Source organism: Hemicordylus capensis, chromosome 6 (assembly GCF_027244095.1).
Source record: "Hemicordylus capensis ecotype Gifberg chromosome 6, rHemCap1.1.pri, whole genome shotgun sequence".
Classification (NCBI taxonomy): domain Eukaryota; kingdom Metazoa; phylum Chordata; class Lepidosauria; order Squamata; family Cordylidae; genus Hemicordylus; species Hemicordylus capensis.
This window is the reverse complement of record NC_069662.1, coordinates 162,010,997-162,032,006: the sequence shown is the minus strand read 5'-3', so window position 1 is coordinate 162,032,006 and position 21,010 is coordinate 162,010,997. Positions and strand designations below refer to the sequence as shown.

At 46.1% G+C, this 21,010-nt stretch overlaps 1 protein-coding gene across 2 annotated transcripts in view; it reads right to left on the bottom strand.

The window, feature by feature from the left end:
- LOC128331714 (mitogen-activated protein kinase kinase kinase 3-like) overlaps positions 1–21,010 on the bottom strand; it is a 117,025-nt gene that overhangs the window by 50,604 nt on the left and 45,411 nt on the right. For both annotated transcript variants that reach the window (XM_053265476.1, XM_053265475.1), the window contains one exon: positions 7,487–7,596. In XM_053265476.1, the coding sequence (XP_053121451.1) occupies positions 7,487–7,596 (110 nt within the window). The remainder of the gene's footprint in view (positions 1–7,486; positions 7,597–21,010) is intronic.

Below are 21,010 nucleotides of genomic sequence, written 5' to 3'. Positions count from 1 at the left end.
GCCTCCAGGAGAGGCGGGCTGATCCACGATCAAACTGAGCCCGGTCCACTGTGGACCAGTTCTAGGGACTATGCTTGTTAAAGGGAATCTGGTGAGCACCTTTTAAAGGCAGGATTCCCCTTTGCTTATAAAAGGGAATCCTCACCACATTCCCCTTTACCAGCATAGCCCGTCAGACCAGGTCGAACCAGTTCGATTTAATGGACCGGATGGTTCAACCAAACCGGTTCGTGGACCAGTGGTTCAGTTCAAATTTGGTCTGAATTCGAACCGGACAGCAAAAACCGGTCCACGCACACCCCTAACTCCCACAGCATCAAACTACAGTTCTCAAATAGCCTGTATTGGATTCTAGAGACACCTTCAGCCCAGGGACGTTGTCCTGACTGACACTGTTTCCAGTGTCATTGCATTCCACATTTTTTGGCAAAACAAATTGTTATGGCTACAGAATCTTTTGATTTACTTTTTTAGTTCTGAAATGTTCCTCTTAAATGCTTGGAAGGGATCAAAAGCTTGATCTAGCTCTTTGTAATTCCACAAACTGTTCATAACACTTTTGGTTATAGTGCTGTAATGATCAGCCCCCCGCCCTTTTAAAGAGTTAACCGGAAGTGAACCCTTGTCTGACTGACAGGCTGGTGAACTCCAGGGCTCAGCCAATCAGCACACCAGGTGGGTGGGACTTAGAGAGCAGCTGCCAGGTAGAAGGGAATTCTTTGTTAGAAGAAGCTATGCTAAAGGTGCTCATCACCTCTAGAGCCAGCATGGTGTAGTGGTTAGAGTGCTGCACTAGGACCGAGGAGATCCGAGTTCAAATCCCCATTCAGCCATGAAACTAGCTGGGTGACTCTGGGCCAGTCACTTCTCTCTCAGCCTAACCTACTTCACAGGGTTGTTGTGAAATAGAAACTCAACTATGTAGTACACCGCTCTGGGCTCCTTGGAGGAAGAGCGGGATATAAATGTAAAAATCATCATCATCATCATCAGGACATGTGGCCATGGAGGCTGGTTGCAGAATGACGACTCTGCAGATCCTTGAAAGATAAGAGGGCAGGAAGCTTAAATTCTCATCTGGAGTTTAGTAAGATCAAGGAAAGGAAGCCTGGGCTTTGGCTTCAGGAAGATTAATTTAGGGGAAAGTTTGCTTAGTCAGACTTTGCATTAAAAACTTGTGTGTGTGTGTGTGTGTGTGTGTGTGTGTGTTCTGCATATTCCTAATACTGTTTTATTATATTTTAGCTGCAATGTAATTGAAATAAGAACCACTAGCCTACGCCCATCCTACCTAGGGCGTTGCAAAAGATTCTATAAACATTTAGACGTGCCTAAAACAACCTATTTTTGTAATCTACTAAATATTCTTAACTGTATCTAAGAAAACTAGAAAGCCTCAGACAGAAGCAGTCTGCAGTAATTGAATAAAAGTCTTTTCTTTTTACAAGCCTCTCTGAGCTTGTTTTTAACTCAGAAAAGGGGGGGCAAAGAGGGGTTTTCTCTGGTGCAAATACATCCTCAGATGTTCATCAACTATCAGTTTTCTCATCTCATGTAAGCTTACACGTGGAATGTTTTTTGGTATTTGCCCAATACCCAGTTACAGAGGGATCTTGGATTACAGCACCCAATCCACTGGTCCGGTTCCCTGCAAGCTTTAGGGTGCTTGGTGGCAGCATTTTGAACCTACTGATAATACAGAATAGTTTTAGGAGAAGCCTAGCCAGGCAGCTCGTCAGGGATGATTCAGCATTTCTTTCCCTCATGCGAGCTTGCCCTGAGACAAATACTTTAATCTGCTACAAGTGCAAACAGTTTATATCTACCTAAACAGCAGTTTAGCCATGGTAGCTAAAAGAGAACCTCCATGTTCCGAGGTAGCATACTTCTCAATACAAGATTCTGGGGATGAACAATCCAGAATATATTGAAATAACTCTGCAATGTATTCCACTCTACTACTAGTAGTAGTAATGGTTCAGGTAGCCTTTCCTCCTATTCTGGTCAAATGCTGGATATGAAAGCTGGGAAGGACAGTGCTGTCCTCCTACCTTGATTCCAAACAACCACTACTCCCTCCTCCTACCTAGGTGTTTGCTCCCACACAACTGAAAATTGGGAGCACACACAGCTCCCAAACAGTTTTCAGTTGTGTGAATTTCCTCAGAGAAGAAGAACCACCAGTACAGACACAGGGATCTCCAGGGTTAGAGAGAAGGTTTTGTCCCCACATCAGTAGTGTCCCCAAATGCACCCATGCACTGTATTTCATATAACTGAGTATATGCAAGCACTTTTAGGGGGGGAAATAAAGCATTGCACTTTATCTGCAAAACTGAATGCTGGCTTTGACCTTTAAAGCCCTATCCAGCTTGGGACCAGGATAACTTAAGGACTGCCTGTTACCATACCATACCAACTCTGGCATTCCCTACCTAGGAAGAACTGGACTCCAATGGCCTTCTGGAGGCTGTTGAAAAGCTTTCTTTTTTAAACAGGCTCTTGGTCTACAGAATTGTATCTCTCAGCGAGATTTTAATTATTATCTGTTAAGGTTTTATCTGCTATTTCGGACTCCTATTCTGCAATTTTGTCAATTTTTAATTATATATTGTTTTAAATGACGTGAGCCACCTGGAACAGCTTAACAGAAAGGTGGGCTATCAATCATTGTAATAAATTATTTTTGCACTTCAGGATAGCATAGCAGTTGGTGATAAACCTGCCCTTCCAGCACATGTCAAAAAGCTGTCGTGCCATACAGAATACACACCCCACAATGGATATTTGAGACCATATCTTCCTCACCACACAATGAAAGAAATCTTTGCTCTTCAATCATGAACCGGTTAATCAATTAAACTGACACAACACTGCATATGAATAAAACAATTATTTTCAGGACAAAAAGTTCACAGTTTAGAGGATGCAGCAGACACCATCTTAAAAGAGGCATTCTTAAAAGAGGAGAGAACTGGGAATTGCTCCTCTAAGATGGCATTAAAAGATGAAAATAAAGGTGATGTATGCATACATTGCAGCAGGCACCAAGTTAAAAGAAGTATTCCCTCCTATACAAGAAAGAACTAGGCATGTCTCTTCTAAGATGGCACCTATTTTACCTGCAGTTTGTGTTAATGATTTGTGTTAAAAATAATCAACCTTTTTAAAAAAATGTGTTGCTGAAGTTACGAGTGGAATATTTTTTTGGTCAATCAAAAGGTTTTTAAAACAAACTAAAATGCTGCAGGCTTAGCAGCCACTTTTGCAAACTAGTTCAAAAGTGGGGAAGAAGGCATTCCTCGCACTCACATCCTTGCATGGGAAAGAGTGGGAAATTATGCAGTTAGAAGTATGTCAGACTGGAGGAAACTGCAGCCTGCGTCTGAAGCAGAAGCAAAATATAGTTACAATATGAGCAGAGTGGAATGCAACTAATCTATGGGGAAAGAGTGAGCACACACACTCTGTGGAGAATGTAAGTGTACAGGGTCACTTCTACAGCCAGTAGCTCTTAGCCAATGGTCTCCTTCCTGCTAGTGGCATCATGGAAGTATAAACAAGGTTTGTAACAAGCATGTGAAGGCCTTGCCAAATAATGGCTTAGGTGGGCGTGTGGCCGGCCTAGCTGCTGGTACACGGGCAATTAGAAATGTACCCAGACATGCTGTCCAAGCCAGAACATCTTGTTAAAATGCGATGAAATTCCATCATTGGGCAAGGACGCAGCTTCTTGGAGAAGCTCTGGAAGGCTTGGGCGTAGCTCTGAACTTCTCAGATGTGTGTGGTGGCAGAGCCAACAGCTGTGTGAATCAATGGAAGTTAGTTTTCCACCACTCAACAGAGAGGAGGGTGTGTTGTGGCAAATGCTGTGGGTTCATGGCCTCAGGAGAAGATGATGTATGGTAAGACCAGCGTTGACCTTGTGTCATCTTTCGCACCGGGGTGCACAGCTCAAATGACCTGGTGGGCCAGAACCAACCATGACATGGTGTTCCATTTTCAGCAAATGATGACATAAAAATTAATTATTAAAAATATTAATGAAAGCATTTATTAGGGAGGAGCCTCCCTGCAGTGCTAGGCAACCGCTGGTACCTCTTTAGTGCATCCAAGTCCTGCTGCATTGGTTCTTTCCTTCCCTCTCTAAGCAGACCTGAGAAGAGCACAACAGAGTATGTGTGCACATGCATGTGTATTTGTTAGTTACCAGGTCTCCCATCACCACCTGGAAAGTATTTCTGCTTTTCTTCCATCCTACTAGGGGGGAAATTGATAACTTACATCTAATTAGGACTTGTCCTTTTTTAGACATGTACATTAAAAACAGCATTTACCACAAAAAGCATTTACTACATTCTGGATTAGGCAGACCTAATCCACTTCAGGATCATGCTCAGGGAAGAGCAATTCAGGTTTGCAGCAGGAGCTGGCATGCACAGTGCTGATTGGCTGGTAGCTGTGTAATCACAACCATAGTTCCAGCCCCCAATTTCTAGGAGTCTTCACAGCCTTTTAAGAATGGGTTAAGAGAAATGCCGGATGTTCAAGCTGGTTTCAGAAAAGGCCGAGGAACAAGAGACATCATTGCTGATGCATGCTGGATCATTGAGAAAGCCAAAGAATACCAAAAAGAAGCCTTCAATTGCATCAATCATGTCAAATTGTGGAATATCCTTAGGAAAATGGGCATCCCAGAACATCTCACTGTTCTCATGAGAAACCTATACACAGGGCAGGAAGCCACAGTCCAGACGGAACATGGTGAAACAGACTGGTTCCTGATCGACAAAGGAGTAAGACAAGGCTGCATACTTTCTCCTTATTATTCAACTTATATGCTGAACATATACTAAGAGAAGCTGGATTGGAAGAAGATGAGTGTGGTTTTAAAGGTGGAGGAAGAAAAATCAATAACCTGTGCTACGCTGACACCACTCGGATAGCTGAGAATGTGGATGATCTGCAAGCTCTAGTAATGAAAGTCAAGGAGCACAGTGAAAAAAATGGGACTACGACTAAATGTAAAGAAGACTAAACTAATGACAATGGGTACAGCAACCAGCCTCAGAAATGATCATGAAGACACTGAAGAAGTGGGTAGCTTCTGCCTTTTAGGACCGACCATCAACAGTAAAGGATCCAGCAGTCAAGAAATATGCTGCAGACTAGCACTTGGTAGGGTTGCAATGGAAAGGATATTTAGATGTCGTGAAGTGCCTATACCTACAAAGATAAGAATTGTTCGGACCAAGGATTTCCCCATGACACTCTACGGATGCAAAAGCTGGACTTTGAAGAAGCAAGATAGAAAAAGTATTGATGCTTTTGAACTTTGGTGCTTGAGAAGACTTTTGAGGAGACCATGGACAGCCAGGAAAACAAACCAATGGATCATAGAGCAAATCAATCCAGAATTTTCACTCGAGGCACAAATGACCTGGCTCAAACTATCCTGCTTTGGACACATTATGCGAAAACCCAGCTCCCTTGAGAAGTCCATAATCCTGGGGAAAGTTGAAGGAAAGAGAAGAAGAGGACAACCAGCAGCAAGGTGGATGGACTCGATTACAACAGCAATGAATGCACCACTGAGAGACCTTAAAGGCCAAGTTGAAAACAGATCATCCTGGAGAGAGTCAACACCAACTTGACAGCACTCAATCAATCAATCAATCAATCAATCTTTTTTAGGCGGAATCAACATTAAATCCTTCAAAACATTAAAAATAAAAGTGAAACAGCTTGCCTAATATGGGGAGAGGACAAGATTAACAGCTGAATCTGCATTAAATTAGTGGAAAGTATGTCTGTTGAAGGAGGAAAGACCCTGGGCTCACCCCGTGGGAGAAAAAACCATGACAACAGGCTGTTTTGATGTATGTTTGTACGTACTCTCTCACATGCATACACAAGTATACACACACACACACCATAGAGGATCGAGGAAATCTTTGCTTAACTGTTATTATGGATTTGAGACGAGCAGTGTTGCTGGATGGTTTAGATTAGCAGATGTGTTGGAATATCGGAAACATAACAACGTGTCTTTGAATGAGGTGAATCATGATCTCATGCAGCATTCCCTGAAGAAAGGACTGCTGTTTATAATATATTGCAGAGTATGCAGTTAAAGCTGAAGCAGGGCATATGGGAAAAGCTCACAGAGAGGAACTGAGACATTTCTGAGGAAAATTGCTCATGGCTGTCCGTGATAACAGCCTCATTGTGTCTTCCTAGACATCATGGCAAGGTTTCTCAAACGTGGGTCCCCTTATGTTGTTGGACCCACAGGTCCCAAAAACCCCAGGCAATAGCCTCAGGGATGGGCTTTAACCACAGTTTCTCTTCCTGTATTCCCCTCTATCAAATTTAAATTTAATTTAATTTAATTTCTATACCGTCCATCCAAAAATGGCTCAGGGCGGGTTACACAGAGAAATAATAAATAAATAAGATGGCTCCCTGTCCCCAAAGGGCTCACAATCTAAAAAGAAACATCAGATAGACACCAGCAACAGCCACTGGAGGTACTGTGCTGGGGGTGGAGAGGGCCAGTTACTCTCCCTCTGCTAAATAAAGAGAACCACCACAGTAAAAGGTGCCTCTTTGCCAAGTTAGCAGGGGTCTGCTAACTTCTTCTGATTTTGAAACCATATTCTGCCTCAATCCAGTCATTTATTGAGTCCAAATGTTTGCACAAATTAAAACTGGTGGAGCTGACTCCATTTAAGAGTAAATTTCCCCACAAAGCCTGAACATTGAGGTGCTGACCAAACACCCCAGGGCCAATTCCATTAACACCAGCTCTTGCTTTTTGTGAATTAACCCACCCCATTAAAAATCATTCCCCCACCCCCTCCACCACTGCAGGCTCTGAAACAGAAATTAAGCTTGGCTTGTGGGGGGTGATAACCTTGGGGCGGGGGGGCGGGGAGCAGATACAGAAAGAATTAAGCACTTATTTCTCTGCTGAATTTCCCCTACAAGTGTTGTTTCCTGACTGCCATTTTCTCAGCAAATGATATGCTGGTCCAAGAAATGTCTTGGGATGCCAACACCACTTTTGTTAGCAATAGCACTTACATTTATATACCGCTCTATAGCCGAAGCTCTCTAAGCGGTTTACAATGATTTAGCATATTGCCCCCAACATTTCTGGGTACTCATTTTACCGACCTCGGAAGGATGGAAGGCTGAGTCAACCTTGAGCCCCTGGTCAGGATCGAACTTGTAACCTTCTGGTTAAAGGGCAGCAGTTTTACCACTGCGCCACCAGGGGCTCATTATTCCAAATGTTAGATCAAGTGTCTCTAATGCATCTAACAATAAATGACTTGAGTGAGTGAGCCAAGCCACTGATGACCGGTAAAAGCGTCTCCCATACACTGGAGTTACAGATCAACACTGGGTAACTGACGCACTTTTGAATTCTACATCACACACCTCAGCCTTGCCAAAGGAGATTTTTGGTGACACAACTCACCTGCTTGTTAGAATGGACGTGGTTTTTGTTCCTGTTGCTGTCCAAAAGGCCTCCACATTTCCCCAAGGCTGCCAGATCCTTCATGATAGAGTGAAGTGCTTCTTCTTCATCTGGGAGAAGAAGAAAAAAGGAAAAAAGGGCAATGAAGCTTTTTAGATCTAGGTTTCCCTCTACTGGGCTGCTCCAACCCCTACAACAGTGCTTTTAAGTGAAGTATTATTGTTAAGTAGTAGTAGTAGTAGGCTATGGTGGGAATCATAATAATCAGCAGAAAGGAAGGAATGTCCATTTGGGGCAAGCACATTGCTATTGGCTCCTCCTCCCGTTTCCTCATTGGATCTCCCAGGCTGGTTCCCTGGTTAGCAAGGCCAGATTGGCTCCCTGATTGGCTCAGTTCCCTTATATAGGAGTTGGACATCCTAGATCTTTTCTCCTGGCACAGTACATGGAGGGACGCCAGAGGATTTCCTCCTCCAGCTCCCTGCTCTGCCGCTCGCCACGGTGCCGCTCATGTGCGAACAGCAGAGCCTTCGGAGCACCTCTGCTTCTGTGTGGGGGCAGGAACCTGTCTCCCTGCCCGCCCGCGCACCCCACCATCGCCAGTTTTGGTCACGTGCACGACCTCTTTGTGTTTTTAAAACGTTTTCAAGTGTTTAAATACCTTTGCACATTGGGTGGTTGCAAGCCCAATGGTCAGGACAGTGAAAACATGACAACACACTGAAAATTGAAAGGATTATTCATTCATTCATTCATTCAATTTCTATATCACCCTTCCAAAAATGGCTCAGGGCTGTTTACGCAGAGAAACAACAAATAAATAAGATGGATCTCTGTCCCCAAGAGGCTCACAGTCTAAAAAGAAACATAAGAGAGAAACCAGCAACCCTCACTGGAGGCATACTGTGCTGGGGGTGGATAGGGCCAGTTATTCTCCCCCTGCTAAATAGAGAATCACCACGTTAAAAGATGCCTCTTTGCCGAGTTAGCAGTGCTATCACCTCTTTTCCACCACTAGGGGCGTGGACCATGTCAAGCATCATGATGAGTATTCGTTCCCCAGACTGTACCAACCACCCCAGCAGACTATTGTACTCTTGTGGCTGGGGATGATGGGAGTTGTAGTCCAACATTTGGGGGACTCAGCAGGCACAGGGCCAGCCTAATGGCGGCCTGTGTCAGGCCCCGCTCAGTGGACCCTTTAGTTACACCCCATGAGTGTGACATCACACGCAAGGGGGGGGGCCCTCAGGCTCCGGAAGATCCCCGAGCGAAGCCCCCACCCTCACCCATGCCCTGGAGAGCCCTGAGCGAGCTCTCCCGTCCTTTTCAGGCAGCCCTTGCTGCCTGACAGCATGTATTTCTCTCTCTCCTGAGCCACACACCCCTGTGGGCTTTGGCGGCCTTTTTCATTGGCGGCCCAGGTTCTTTGAACCCGTTCGCACAATGGTGGCTCCGCCCCTGGGACTCAGGGTTGAGAACTACTGGTCTATATATCCCAGTATTGTGTACTAGAGCAGACAGCAGCCTTTCAGGTTCTCAAGCGGAGAGAGATCTTTCCCATTACCTACTACCTGATAACCAAAGACTGGATCTGGGGACTTCTGCATGCAGAGTATGTGGCCAAAGTTCTTCCTAATCCTTCTTTCGAGATCAGTTTCAACCAGCTTTGCTAGGTGTTTATTATTTCTTAAGTACATCTATATACTGCCCCAAACACACATCTCTGGGTGGCTTACAGCAAACATAACATGAATTAAAACATGAAAGACGGTTTTAAAACAAGCTGCAACTCTATTAATCTAGTTAAAAGCTTGGGTGAATACATGTGTTTCGAGGATCTTTTTAAAAGCTGTCAGAGATGGGGAGGCATTTTGGCAGGGAGCAGGTTCCAAAGCCTTGGGGCAGCAGTAGAGAAGGCCATCCCTGAGTAGCCACCAAATCAGCCAATGGCAACTACAGATGAACCTCCCCAGATGATCTCAAGGTCCATAGTGAAGGAGACGTTCCCTTAAATACCCTGGCATCGAATCTGTGGGTTTATGTATGCAAAGCTTAAGCTATGGTCCTTTCATTCCAAACCATTCAAATTCTGTACTGGAGGTGGCGGGGGGATCTGCAATCAAAGGCCAGTACATAGGAACATAGGAAGCTGCTGTATACTGAGTCAGACCATTGGTCTATCTATCTCAGTATTGTCTTCACAGACTGGCAGCGGCTTCTCCAAGGTTTCAGGCAGGAATCTCTCTCTGCCCTATCTTGGAGATGCTGCCAGGGAGGGAACTTGAAACCCTCTTCTCTTTCCAGAGCGGCTCCATCCCGTAAGGGGAATATCTTACAGTGCTCACATGTAGTCTCCCATTCAAATGCAACCAGAGTGGACCCTGCTTAGCTAGGGGGACAAGTCATGCTTGCTACCACAAGACCAGCTCTCCTCTTCTAGAGTCCCCTCCACCTGCAGAAGCCCCTTGACTCAGGTGCTTCAGTACCTTGGGCCACCAAATTGACCAGATTTGTTGATAAGTTGTTATACTTTTCTTGTTAGATCATTTTATAAATACTTCTCTTGGATTATTCTTCATATCCTGGTCAGGCTACTTGCAGAACAGAACAACAAAAAAAGGGAAACAGATATGAAAACTGAAACTATGCACTATAGGCTAAAGGAACGTATGCTTTAAATAACCTATACATGTATGAAGTGTATGCTATCCTCCTTTAGCAGCCCTTCAGGATATGCTAATATGAGAGGACTGCAGAGCCATGCTAGACACATGAAGGGTCCCTTCCCTCTCCACCTGAACTCCAGAAAACGACTGTATTTCAGGAAACACTTTTCTTCTGAGCTTTGCAAATGAAAATAAATGGCAGGATGTTTGTTGAAACAACAAGGGAGGAGAGCTGGTCTTGTGGTAGCAAGCATAAATTACTAAGCAGAGTCTGCCCTGGTTTCATTTGAATGGGAGACAACATATTTATATTGTGATTCGCCCAGGGACAATTTTTGGTATGGGGCAGTATACAAATGTACTAAACAAACATGCGAGCACTATAAGAATATCCCCCTATGGGGATGGGGCTGCTCTGGGAAGAGTGTCTGAATGCTTGCATGCAGAAGGTTCCAGGTTCCCTCCCTGGCATCTCTCTACAATTGGGCTGCGAGAGAAGCAACCTTGGGAAAGCTTCTGCCAGCCTGTGGAGGTAATACTGTACTAGATGGCCGACTGGTCTGGCTCAGTATAAGGCAGCTTCCTCTGTAACTCCTACGTAACCTCAAAAGTTGTGGCATTTATGTTTGTTTTTTTAAACAAGAAATCTCGTTTGCTAAGCATCAGTGGAGAAATCCTCAGTCCTTAGTCACGTCTCCGCCCCCACAAAAAAGTCCGAGTGACATCGCTGCTTGCAAAACCGTTGTTCATACAGCCTTGTTTTCCACAGGGCTTGCGAAGAAGATGACGCTTTCCCGTGAGTGCTAATCCCGGCTCTTGGGATCCTCAAGAAAGCGTCCCTGGAAGGGCGGGGTGTGCTGTTTGGAGCAGGAAGCCCAGCCAGCTCCAACAAGGCCCAGGAGAAAGCGCTGGGATTGCAGGATCACTACCAATCAGCTGCATGCCTCCTGAGAATGCCCTTTTAGCACAAGCAGGGCACGTCTTGCTGTTCCACGCAGCTGCCGAAAATCTCCTTCCCGAACTTGAGGTAAAAGCCATAGGAACAGAGGAAGCTGCCATCTACCAAGTCAGACCAATTGTCTATCGAGCTCAGCATTGTCTGCGCTGACTGCCAGCGGCTCTCCGGGGTTGCAGACAGGAGTCTCTCCCAGCCCTACCAGGAGATACTGCCAGGATCAAACCAAGGACCTTCTGCATACAAGCATACAGATGGTCCTCCTCTGAGCAATAGCCCCATCCCTTAAGGGGAATATCTTGGAGGACTCACATGTAGTCTCTCATCCAAATGCAAACCCAAGAAGACCCTGCTTAACAAGAAGCACAATTTATGCTTGCTACCATTAGAAAAGCCACGGTAGGAGGACTCTATAAGGAGCAAATTACAAGAAGCTCAAACTCCTCATTGATCCACAGTCCAGTGAAAAGGTGGTAACGCTCCCCTGCTAATTAGGCAAAGAGGCACCTTTTTAACATGGTGATTCTCTTTATTGAGCAGGGGGAGAGTAACTGGCCCTCTCCACCCCCAGCACAGCATCCCTCCAGTGGCTGTTGCTGGTGTCTATCTTATGTTTCTTTTTAGATTGTGAGCCCTTTGGGGACAGAGATTGTGAGCCCTTTGCGGGAGAGGGAGACTTCTTATTTTATTTATTTATTTATTATTTCTCTATGTAAACTGCTTTGGAAACTTTTGTTGAAAAGCGGTATATAAGTTGTTGTTGTTGTTGGCACACGTACATTGAGTGTCTGAAATATCTCAGAACTTAGAGCAGCAAATTTTCCACGCCCTGCATAATGTTACAGCAGGGAATATGCAGCACTGATTAACTGTCAGGCCATAGAAGGAATCTGCTTTCAGCTGCTGGGTGCTGAGAAGAGGATTCGCTCAGTGGCAGAGCATCTGCTTTGCATGCAGAAGGTCCCAGGTTCAAGCCCTGGCAGCATCTCCAGGTAGGCTTGGGAGATACTCCTGTCAGTAATTATTCAGAGCCGCTGCCGGTCAGTGTAGGCAGTACTAAGCCAGATGGACCAGTGGTCTGACTCAGTATATGGCAGCTTCCTATGAGATAAGAATGTGATCCAAACAGGCAAATTCAAGATTAGAATCCCAGGGGACAAAGGTTGAGTTCAGATAAGCAAGGCAAGGGAATGAATTCTGTTATTACTACTATGCACAGTGATCAGTGGCTTAGACTGATGGGCCCACTCAGCTCTAAGGTTTTATGATCTCCAGTGACTCGTGATTGCCCCGCAGGGTCAGCTGACAATTAATTTAGCCTAGGTAGCATTCAGGGCTTTTTAAGATATGCAATCAGACACAAAATGTGCAGTAACGCCCCCCCCCAAGAAAGAAAAAGGGGTGCAATTCCAAAAGAACATTTGTGCATTTCAAAATTCAAACCATGCAAGAGTTGCATTATGTTAGATGAAGCAAAATGTGGGCCCGTTCACACAATCATTGGAATCTATGATTAATGTGGGTTACCGACATTAGCATGATTCTGTGAACCCACAACAAGGTGGTTTATGGCCTGAGATGAATCTGAGATTGCTACCTTGGCATGGGTTCTCACAATCACACCAATACCAGTAACCCATATTAAACCTAAGCCTGATTCAGTACACTCGTACATGTGTTTGTGTGAATGACTGTACCTGTGTTCATTTTAAAAATGAACTTGGATACAGGCCCTTCAAATGCATGGCACAGATAGGGAGTGTACTGCTGTACCTGCATTCAGCATAACATGTGAATGACTGTTTCTGTGTACAGACCTGTACCTGTGTATACTGTACACTCATGCAACAAGAACAAGAACAACAAATATTTACATAATGCTTTTCAACAGAAGTTTCCAAAGTGGTTTACATAGAGAAATAATAAATAAATAAGATGGCTCCCTGTCCCCAAAGGCTCACAATCTAAACAGAAACATAAGATAGACACTCGCAATAGTCACTGGAGGTACTGTGCTGGGGGTGGACATAATATGTGAATGGGCCTCTCGTTTCCAACAATTGTGTGACCAGGCCAGTGACTGATCACAATGAGAAAAGTAAAATGAATGGTCCAGGTTCTTCTAGGATCCAGCCCTTGATCAAACAGACCCATTTCTCCCCCCACCCCTGCCAACGACACTTCCTGCAGACTCTGCTGCTACTCTGCATGGAGTCTCCACCAATGAATATGACTCTTCGGCAATAGTGCTGTCGAATTCCCAGTTCTGAGAGTTTTCTCCCAGTCTGTGGAGGCTTCTAGATGTCATAGTATGTGACTCCCGGCAGCAAAGTATATGTGTAGAGACAAGGACACACAGACAAGGGCACAGGTGTGTTGTGGCAGCGCATGCTATGCACATGAGTTACACGCATATACCACTGTGCAGTTCCAAATTTTCCGTTAGGAAACATACCCCTGGACTGCAAGTCTTAGCCGGGCTAGCGAGGAGGCATGGTGTTGTTGGTACAAAAGAAAAGACGACAGGTCCTGACCTCAGCTCGAGACACCATCAGAGGGAGGTTTGCAACTATTAGAGATGTTGAATTCTGGAATACCCTTGCTGGAGTAATAGTGGGAGCGAGGCCTTCACTAGCTTCCAAGCAGAGAGAGGAGAGAAAGTCAAAGGAAACTGTACTGCCAGGCATCTGAAATGACAGGAGCCTGAGAGGATTCGGACAAGCAACATGTCGGAAAACGGGAAGATGACATCACTCACACAACCGAGTTAAGTCTGGGCGGTCTGATACACATCACGCATATCAGCATCCAGTGACTTGTGAGCAAGTTGTTATTCCTTACAGCTCCAGAATTAAGCCTGAAAATGTGTGGAGAGTGGCAGGTGAGATCTCAAGGAACTGCTCTGTGGTATTGGGTGAAAACTTGTCTCTGCCCCGTATGTCCAGATGCAAGAGAAGAACGACCGAAGGAGAAGTGCCAGTGCTCTCTGAAAATGCTCCCCAAATGCCCCTGAACTTCTGAAATCTCTATCTACCTACCTATCGGCTCATCTGGTGGCTACTCGGTTCGTCTGGTGGCTACTCGGGGACAGGCCTTCTCCATTGCTCCCCCAGGGCTTTGGAACACAATTCCTGCTGAAATAAGAGCCTCCCCATATCTGACAACTTCTAAAAGGGCAGTCAAGACGCATTTGTTCACCCAGGCTTTTAATCAGATACTGTTTTAATTGTGTTTTAATAGTTGTAACTTTTTAATTTTAGTTAATCTTTTATTGGCTGTTTTTATTGTTTTGTAAAACGCCCAGAGAACTTGTGTTTTGGGCGGTATAGAAATGTATTTAAATAAATAAATAACAAAGCTTTTGGCCCCCACTGCAGGGGTGAATCAACAGGAGGGGGAAACATCCCCACGCCACGGAGGCCACATCTCCTCCCCAAATGCCTCCTGCCCTCTCACCATCCGCACTGCAAGGGAAGTGTGGGGAATCCCGTGTTTCCCCCCTTACGTGCCGTTCTGCCCCAGGACATCTTTGGGTGGAGCTTAATAAAGGGCTCGACATCAAAAACAAACTTTCCCCTGTATCCCCCAGGACTCCTCCATTCCCCACCCAGCCCTGCCTGTGGCATCTTCCCTTTGCACTCTCACAGATCTCCTCAGAGCCTCAACTTCCGCATTTGAGCCAGTTCTCAAGAACTCATCTACCTGTCTCGCATGCTGATCAGCCCGTTTGCTTGCGTTGCTATTTTTATCTATGGTCTCTGAGGGGAAGTGTGAGGATTCAACAGAGTTTGAGCTTAATAAGACACGGCCCTGTTTTTCCCCCCAGGCTGGTTATCAGTTGTAAACTGGGAACATCCCCGTCTTGCTAGCAGGGCTGTCTCTAGGGGGTGTGGGGCCCAGGACAAATGGAGAATGCGGGGTCCCAGCAAGGCGGCACAAAGATCCCTGCCTAGAGTCCCCCTGTCCCCATCGCTGCTGGCCCCAGAGCACAGCTCCTGCCACAGCAGCTGGACCCAGGTGGGCCCCCAAGGTGTGGTCTGCTCAGTGGTGGCTCCAGCTGGGCCGCGCTGCTCTCTGGACAAATCAGAGAGGAGAACAGTCCAGCTGGAGTCACCATTGCGCGCAGCTGAGCAGAGCTCACCATGGGGGCCCGGCTGGGTTGGAGTGCAGCAGCTGCAGTGGAAGCCGTTCTCTGGGGCTGGCGGCGATGGGGACGGAGACTCCAGGCCAGGATCTCTGCACCGCCACCGCAGGGCGATCGCCCCGATGCCCGTTCAAAGGACCAGGCTGTTGGCCAGGGTAATGCTTAAGCTGAGAGTGAAGGAGAGATCATTGCTACTGGTCCAAAGGGAATCTTTCAAGCAGAGAAGGATTCAGGCTTGTTAACATAGGCTGTTTTTCTGCTGCCACGCCTTCTTTAGCCTCTGATTTCATTATATCTGGGTTCTCTTAATTGGGTTCCATGACCACCACCACCCAAGGATCCATGGGAAAGGTCCAGGATACTCACGGAAAATTAAATAATCATACCATATAATTAAAGGTAGCTCCCCAAAAACATCATTTATAATCAAAGATGCTGGGTCCTTTATTATGACTGAATTTTAATTATAAAATTGTGATTTATAAAATTATGAATGGATGGGGGTTTATGGGTAATACTCGAGATTCTGGGGGGTTCTGTAGGTGCAAGCTGTTAAGAAACCCTGCATTATATAGTGAGAGAGTCAATTAGAGGCTGAAGGAAGAGGAAAGTGAGTGAAAGAGGCCCTGATTATTTATGGATGTTTGAGACACTGTCGGACGTTATCAGAGTGTGTGTGTGTGTGTGTGTGTGTGTATAAATAATCTCTGATAATGTCCAACAGAGTTTATTTAAGGATGTTATCAAACATCCATAAATAATCAGGATACACACACACACACACATACACACATACACACACACAAACACACGAAAAATGGCTTGCAGTTTGCAAGCATATTAACGTCTTATCTTGCTATAATGCTAGTCTTTTCCTAGCTCTATGGTATCTCATTCCCCATGCTTTCCAATGGGAGAATGTTTCCAGATTTTCTGGGGTTTTGGATTTTTTTGATAGTCTAGGCAATGTCTGGATATTTTTTTTATAGTCTGGGCTATCTAACTGTTGTTGTTTGGTCTGGGAGTTTCATGTCAGTGAGTCAGTCAGTCAGGCTCAAGCTGCTTTGGATTATATATCTGTCAGATGGGATTTAAAATTCAACACATTCAACCAGTGAATTGGGATAGAAAACTAGGACATATGGACTAAAACCTGAGTGGCCAGAATCAGATTAATATCAAAACCAGGGGTCCCTAACCTTGGGTGCCCACATGCTGCTGCACTACAGCTTCCATCATCCCTAGCCACAATGGGTCCAGCCATAGTTACAGGGGATGATGGGAGTTGAAGTCCAGCAGCCTCCGGCCACCTAAGGTTGGGAACTCCTGATCTAAACTGCATCAGCCTTGGACTTGTGCACCCCCACCCCGCCCTTCTCCATCCTAAATAAACTGAAGTTTTGCATTGTGTCCAAAATTGGGAAACTGTGGTTTATTTTTAGGTATGTATTTATTTTTAAGCATTTCTATCCCGCTCCTCCTCCAAGGAGCCCAGAGCGGCGAACATGGTTATGTTTATCCCCACAACAACCCTGTGAGGTAGGTTAGGCTGAGAGATACGTGACTGGCCCAGAGTCACACAGTGTGTTTCATGGCTGAATGGGGATTTGAACTCAGGTCTCCCTGGTCCTAGTCCAGCACTCTAACCACTATACCACACTGACTCTCAGTTCTAGCTGCTGAGGTTAGTTAAACTAGGATCCGAAAGTATGGTTTGATCCTGGTTTGACTGAACTAGCCACAGTTAGCACAAACAAGTTTTCCAGGCTTGCACTTAAATGCAAACTGCGGTTTATTCAGAACCAAACCATCTCCACTCCTCATACACGGCCCAAACTCACTCCAACTCAGTCACAGTAACCTAAACCGGGATTGGGATTATTATTAAACTGGGCCACTGGATTTCAGTTTGAAATCTGGATTCCTACCACTTGCTGCCTTATAATATCACTGGCCTCCAGTTCACCCAATTGACTGAAACTGGCAAGTGTCATTACACTGGTTCTTTCAACTCCTTCACCAAGCCTGATTCTGTCCCCAGCCTTGGGTCCCCGAATGCTGTTGGACTACATCATCCTCCAACCGTTATTGCTGAGGATGATGGAGTTTACAGTCCAACAACATCTGAGGACCTAAGGTTGAGGAATCCCACTGTGCCCAACTGTCTATGCCCCACACTGGGAGGGGAAAACCTAACAGAGGGGCTTGCATTTGTATTTGCCACCACAGTTTGGAAGCAGGATGAGAAAACAGGAACAAGGAACAAGGTCACGTCAGACCACCCAAACAGTCCAGCTGCCTAATGCGAGGAAACTAGGGAGAGACGGAGGAATAACTTAGCAACATTCAGATGGTCTAGACAGACCTGTTATTCTTGGCTTTGCTAGCAAGCTATTAGTTCGTCGAAGAAATGGGTGCTGGATTCCAAGGATCTGCTTCCATCAACAATGGAAAAGAAAAAGCTACACTTGGAAAGATTTAAGGGACAAATGGTAGAGGCTGGAGGAGGGAAGCCTTTGCAAACTGTATAGGATATTATTATTTTTGATGCCGCATACAGTAATTGGTTGCAACAGGACCACCTGTGAGTGGTGGTCCCATATAAAATTTAAAATCTGTGCACAGCAGGACCACCTGTGAGCCTTGTAAACCTTCCCAAGGGAAGTATGCTCAGGCCTGGCTTGTGTGTGGATGTGAAATCTCTGCAGCCTGCAGAGGGATGTCAAATCATCAATGAGCCCTGGAGAAAAATGCCAACTCATTGCGAAGGAAACAGGGCATTCTGTGGCCAGAGATTATATCCTAAGAGTTATGATAAGATAGAGCAGGTCACAGTCCTGAGTACTTGCAGCTGCCAAAAGCTAACAATCACTGCTAAGGCACTGTGTCGACACACATTTTGCCCTCACTTTCCATCCCAGCTGTGAAAGTGCAACCAGATGGTCTCAGAGGGACGCAGCTCTCTCTCTCTCCAGATATGCTGGAGCCCAGACTGGTGCACGTGGCAGAGAGGGGCCGGAAGGGACCCGCACGAGCTGTGGTCACCTTCCTGTGGGGAACACCATGGTGTCCTCCTTCAAGTAGAAAGAGGTTTTTCTGTATGTTTGTATGTGGCGGGGAAGTGGATTCATGACAAATAGCCCACTATGGAGCCCTATTCCCATGTTATGTTCAATTATATGTACAATCTGTGCACAATGTACGAACAAGCTGGATGGGTGACTACATGTGCACACTGTAAAAATTCCCCCTACGGGGATGGGGCCATAGCTCAGTGGCAAAACATGCTTGCATGCTGAAGGTCCCCGGTTCAATCCCTGGCAGCATCTCCAGGTAGGGCTGGGAGAGACTCCTACCTAGAACCTTGGAAAACCACTATCCGTCCATGGAGACAATACTGAGCTGGATGGACCAATGGTCTGATGATGAAGTTTAAGGCGGCTTCCTATTTCCCCATGTCCTTCCAACTCCAAAATTTGACTATTCTAGAACATGGGAGGTGCTCAGGCAAAAACAACGCCTGCATTTTTGAACCTAGCAGATGGGCCACACTGGATGGCCTGACAAAGGCCTTGTAGGGTGGACCAATGTTCCCTGAAACAGGGAATCTTAGATGTTGTTGGACTACAACTCCCATAATCCCCAGCTGCAATGGCCTTTGGGGGAATGCTGGGAGTTGTAGTCAACAGCATCTGGGAATGCCTGTCTCAGGGACCACTGACGGAAACATATGCGTCACCCACCCTCTATGCCCCCATGGCAAACCACTGGGCCATCCGCTACCTTGCCTGTCATAACAGCAGGCCCTGATGTGGAAGTACTAATAATAAAGTACTTTGATGGCTCACTCTCTCTGGTACTGCGGAAGAAGGGATTCCCCTTCCGTTTCCCTGGACTAACTTCCCTGTTTCTCATTGCTTCAGTAAAACCGCACTTCCAAGGATTCATAATCCATTGTCATGGTGACAGCAGTGCGATCCGAAATACAGCACAAATACAGGAGGGAGGCAGAAGCGGGCCACATTTCTCGAGTACCACCCACTCCTGAAGAAACTCTCGAGGAACTCTCGAGGAGAGGAGAGCTGGTCTTGTGGTAGCAAGCATGATTTGTCCTCTTAGCTAAGCAGGGTCTGCCCTGGTTGCATCTGAATGGGAGACCACATGTGAGCACTGTAAGATATTCCCCCTCAGGAGATGGAGCTGCTCTGGGAAGAATAGACGGTTTCAAGTTCCCTCCCTGGCAGCATCTCCAAGAGAGGGCTGAGAGAGATTCCTGCCTGCAAGCTTGGAGAAGCCACTGCCAGTCTGTGTAGACAATATTGAGCCAGATAGACCAATGGCCTGACTCAGTAAATAGCAGCTTCTTATGTTCCTTCAATGCATGCTCCCGTGTAACTGTGCAAAGGGAGACACATCTCTCATAGCGGGATGCCTGAGGCAATTCCCACCATCTGGCTTCACTTCACAACACTTCTTCATTCAGAGTATATCGAAGAATCCGGACTGCTTCTTTGGCCTAGCAACAAACTTCTCCCTGTGGCATGGAAAGCAGGCTCACACTTCGGAAACAAGCACGCCCACAACTGTGCGAATGATGCTGAGGCAGGGGGCGGCCTTTCCTAACTCCTACAACCTTTTTCCCTCCGGAAAGGAGTGGGGAAGGTCGCAGTTATCAGCCGAATTGCATTGGTTTAAAATGGTGGGTGTACTTGTTGCCCAGTCTTAGATCCATTTCATCACACACAGAACTTCATTCCTGGACTAAATGACTAGCCTTTGGGCAAGTTAGGAACACAGGAAGCCGCCTTAGACCAATTCAGAGCATTGCTCCATCTAGCTCAGGATTGTCTACACAGGCTGGCAGCAGCTCTAAAAAGGTTTAAGGCAGGCGTCGCTCTCAGCCCTACTTGGAGACGCTGCCTGGGATTGAACCTGGGACTTCCTGCATGCAAAGCAGATGCTTGGCCATTGAGCTATGGCCCCTTTCCCAATGACTGCACAGTGCTTCCTACGTAAGTGGTGCTCCCAAAGCGCGGGGACACAGTTTCAAGTATTGTGCACTTGTGCTGGACTGCCAGCGCTTTCGCAGATGCCCACAGCAGTGCAGGCTGTTCAGAAACACCTGCGCAACACTGCACAACATGGAGGCCTGTATTTTTAAAATGAATTCTCACTATCGTTTAAGGCAGGGGTTCCCAACCTCCAGCGGTTGTTTGATTGAGACTCCCATCGTGGGGATGATAGGGAGGTTTAGTTCAACAACCGCTGGACAGCCACACCCCTGATTTAGAGTCTTGTTATAGCTGCCTAGCGGACTCTAATTCTTACGGAGGTCCAGAGAGAAGACAGCCAGTATGCTACAAACCATGATGCCTATATGGAGCCTCCATGTTCAGAGGCAGTATACCCGATTGCCAGTTGCCGAGGAGCAACCATGGGGGAAGGCTACTGCTGATGGGCTTCCTGGACACCTCTCGTTGGCCAATATGGAAAGCTAGATGCCTACTAGAACAGGGGTTCCAAACTAGATAAAAATAACACTTGAGTTGTAGTTGGACTACAATGCCCATCATCCCCTGGACTCATCCCTGGATGATGGGAGTTGTATTCTGAAAGCATCTGGGAACCCAAGGTTGGACTAAATGAACCCGTTTGATCTGAACCCCTGGACTAAACGAACCTTTGATCTGATCCTGCAGGGTTCTTTCTTATGTTCACAGATAGATACACCAGTGGAAATGATCACCACATTCTGG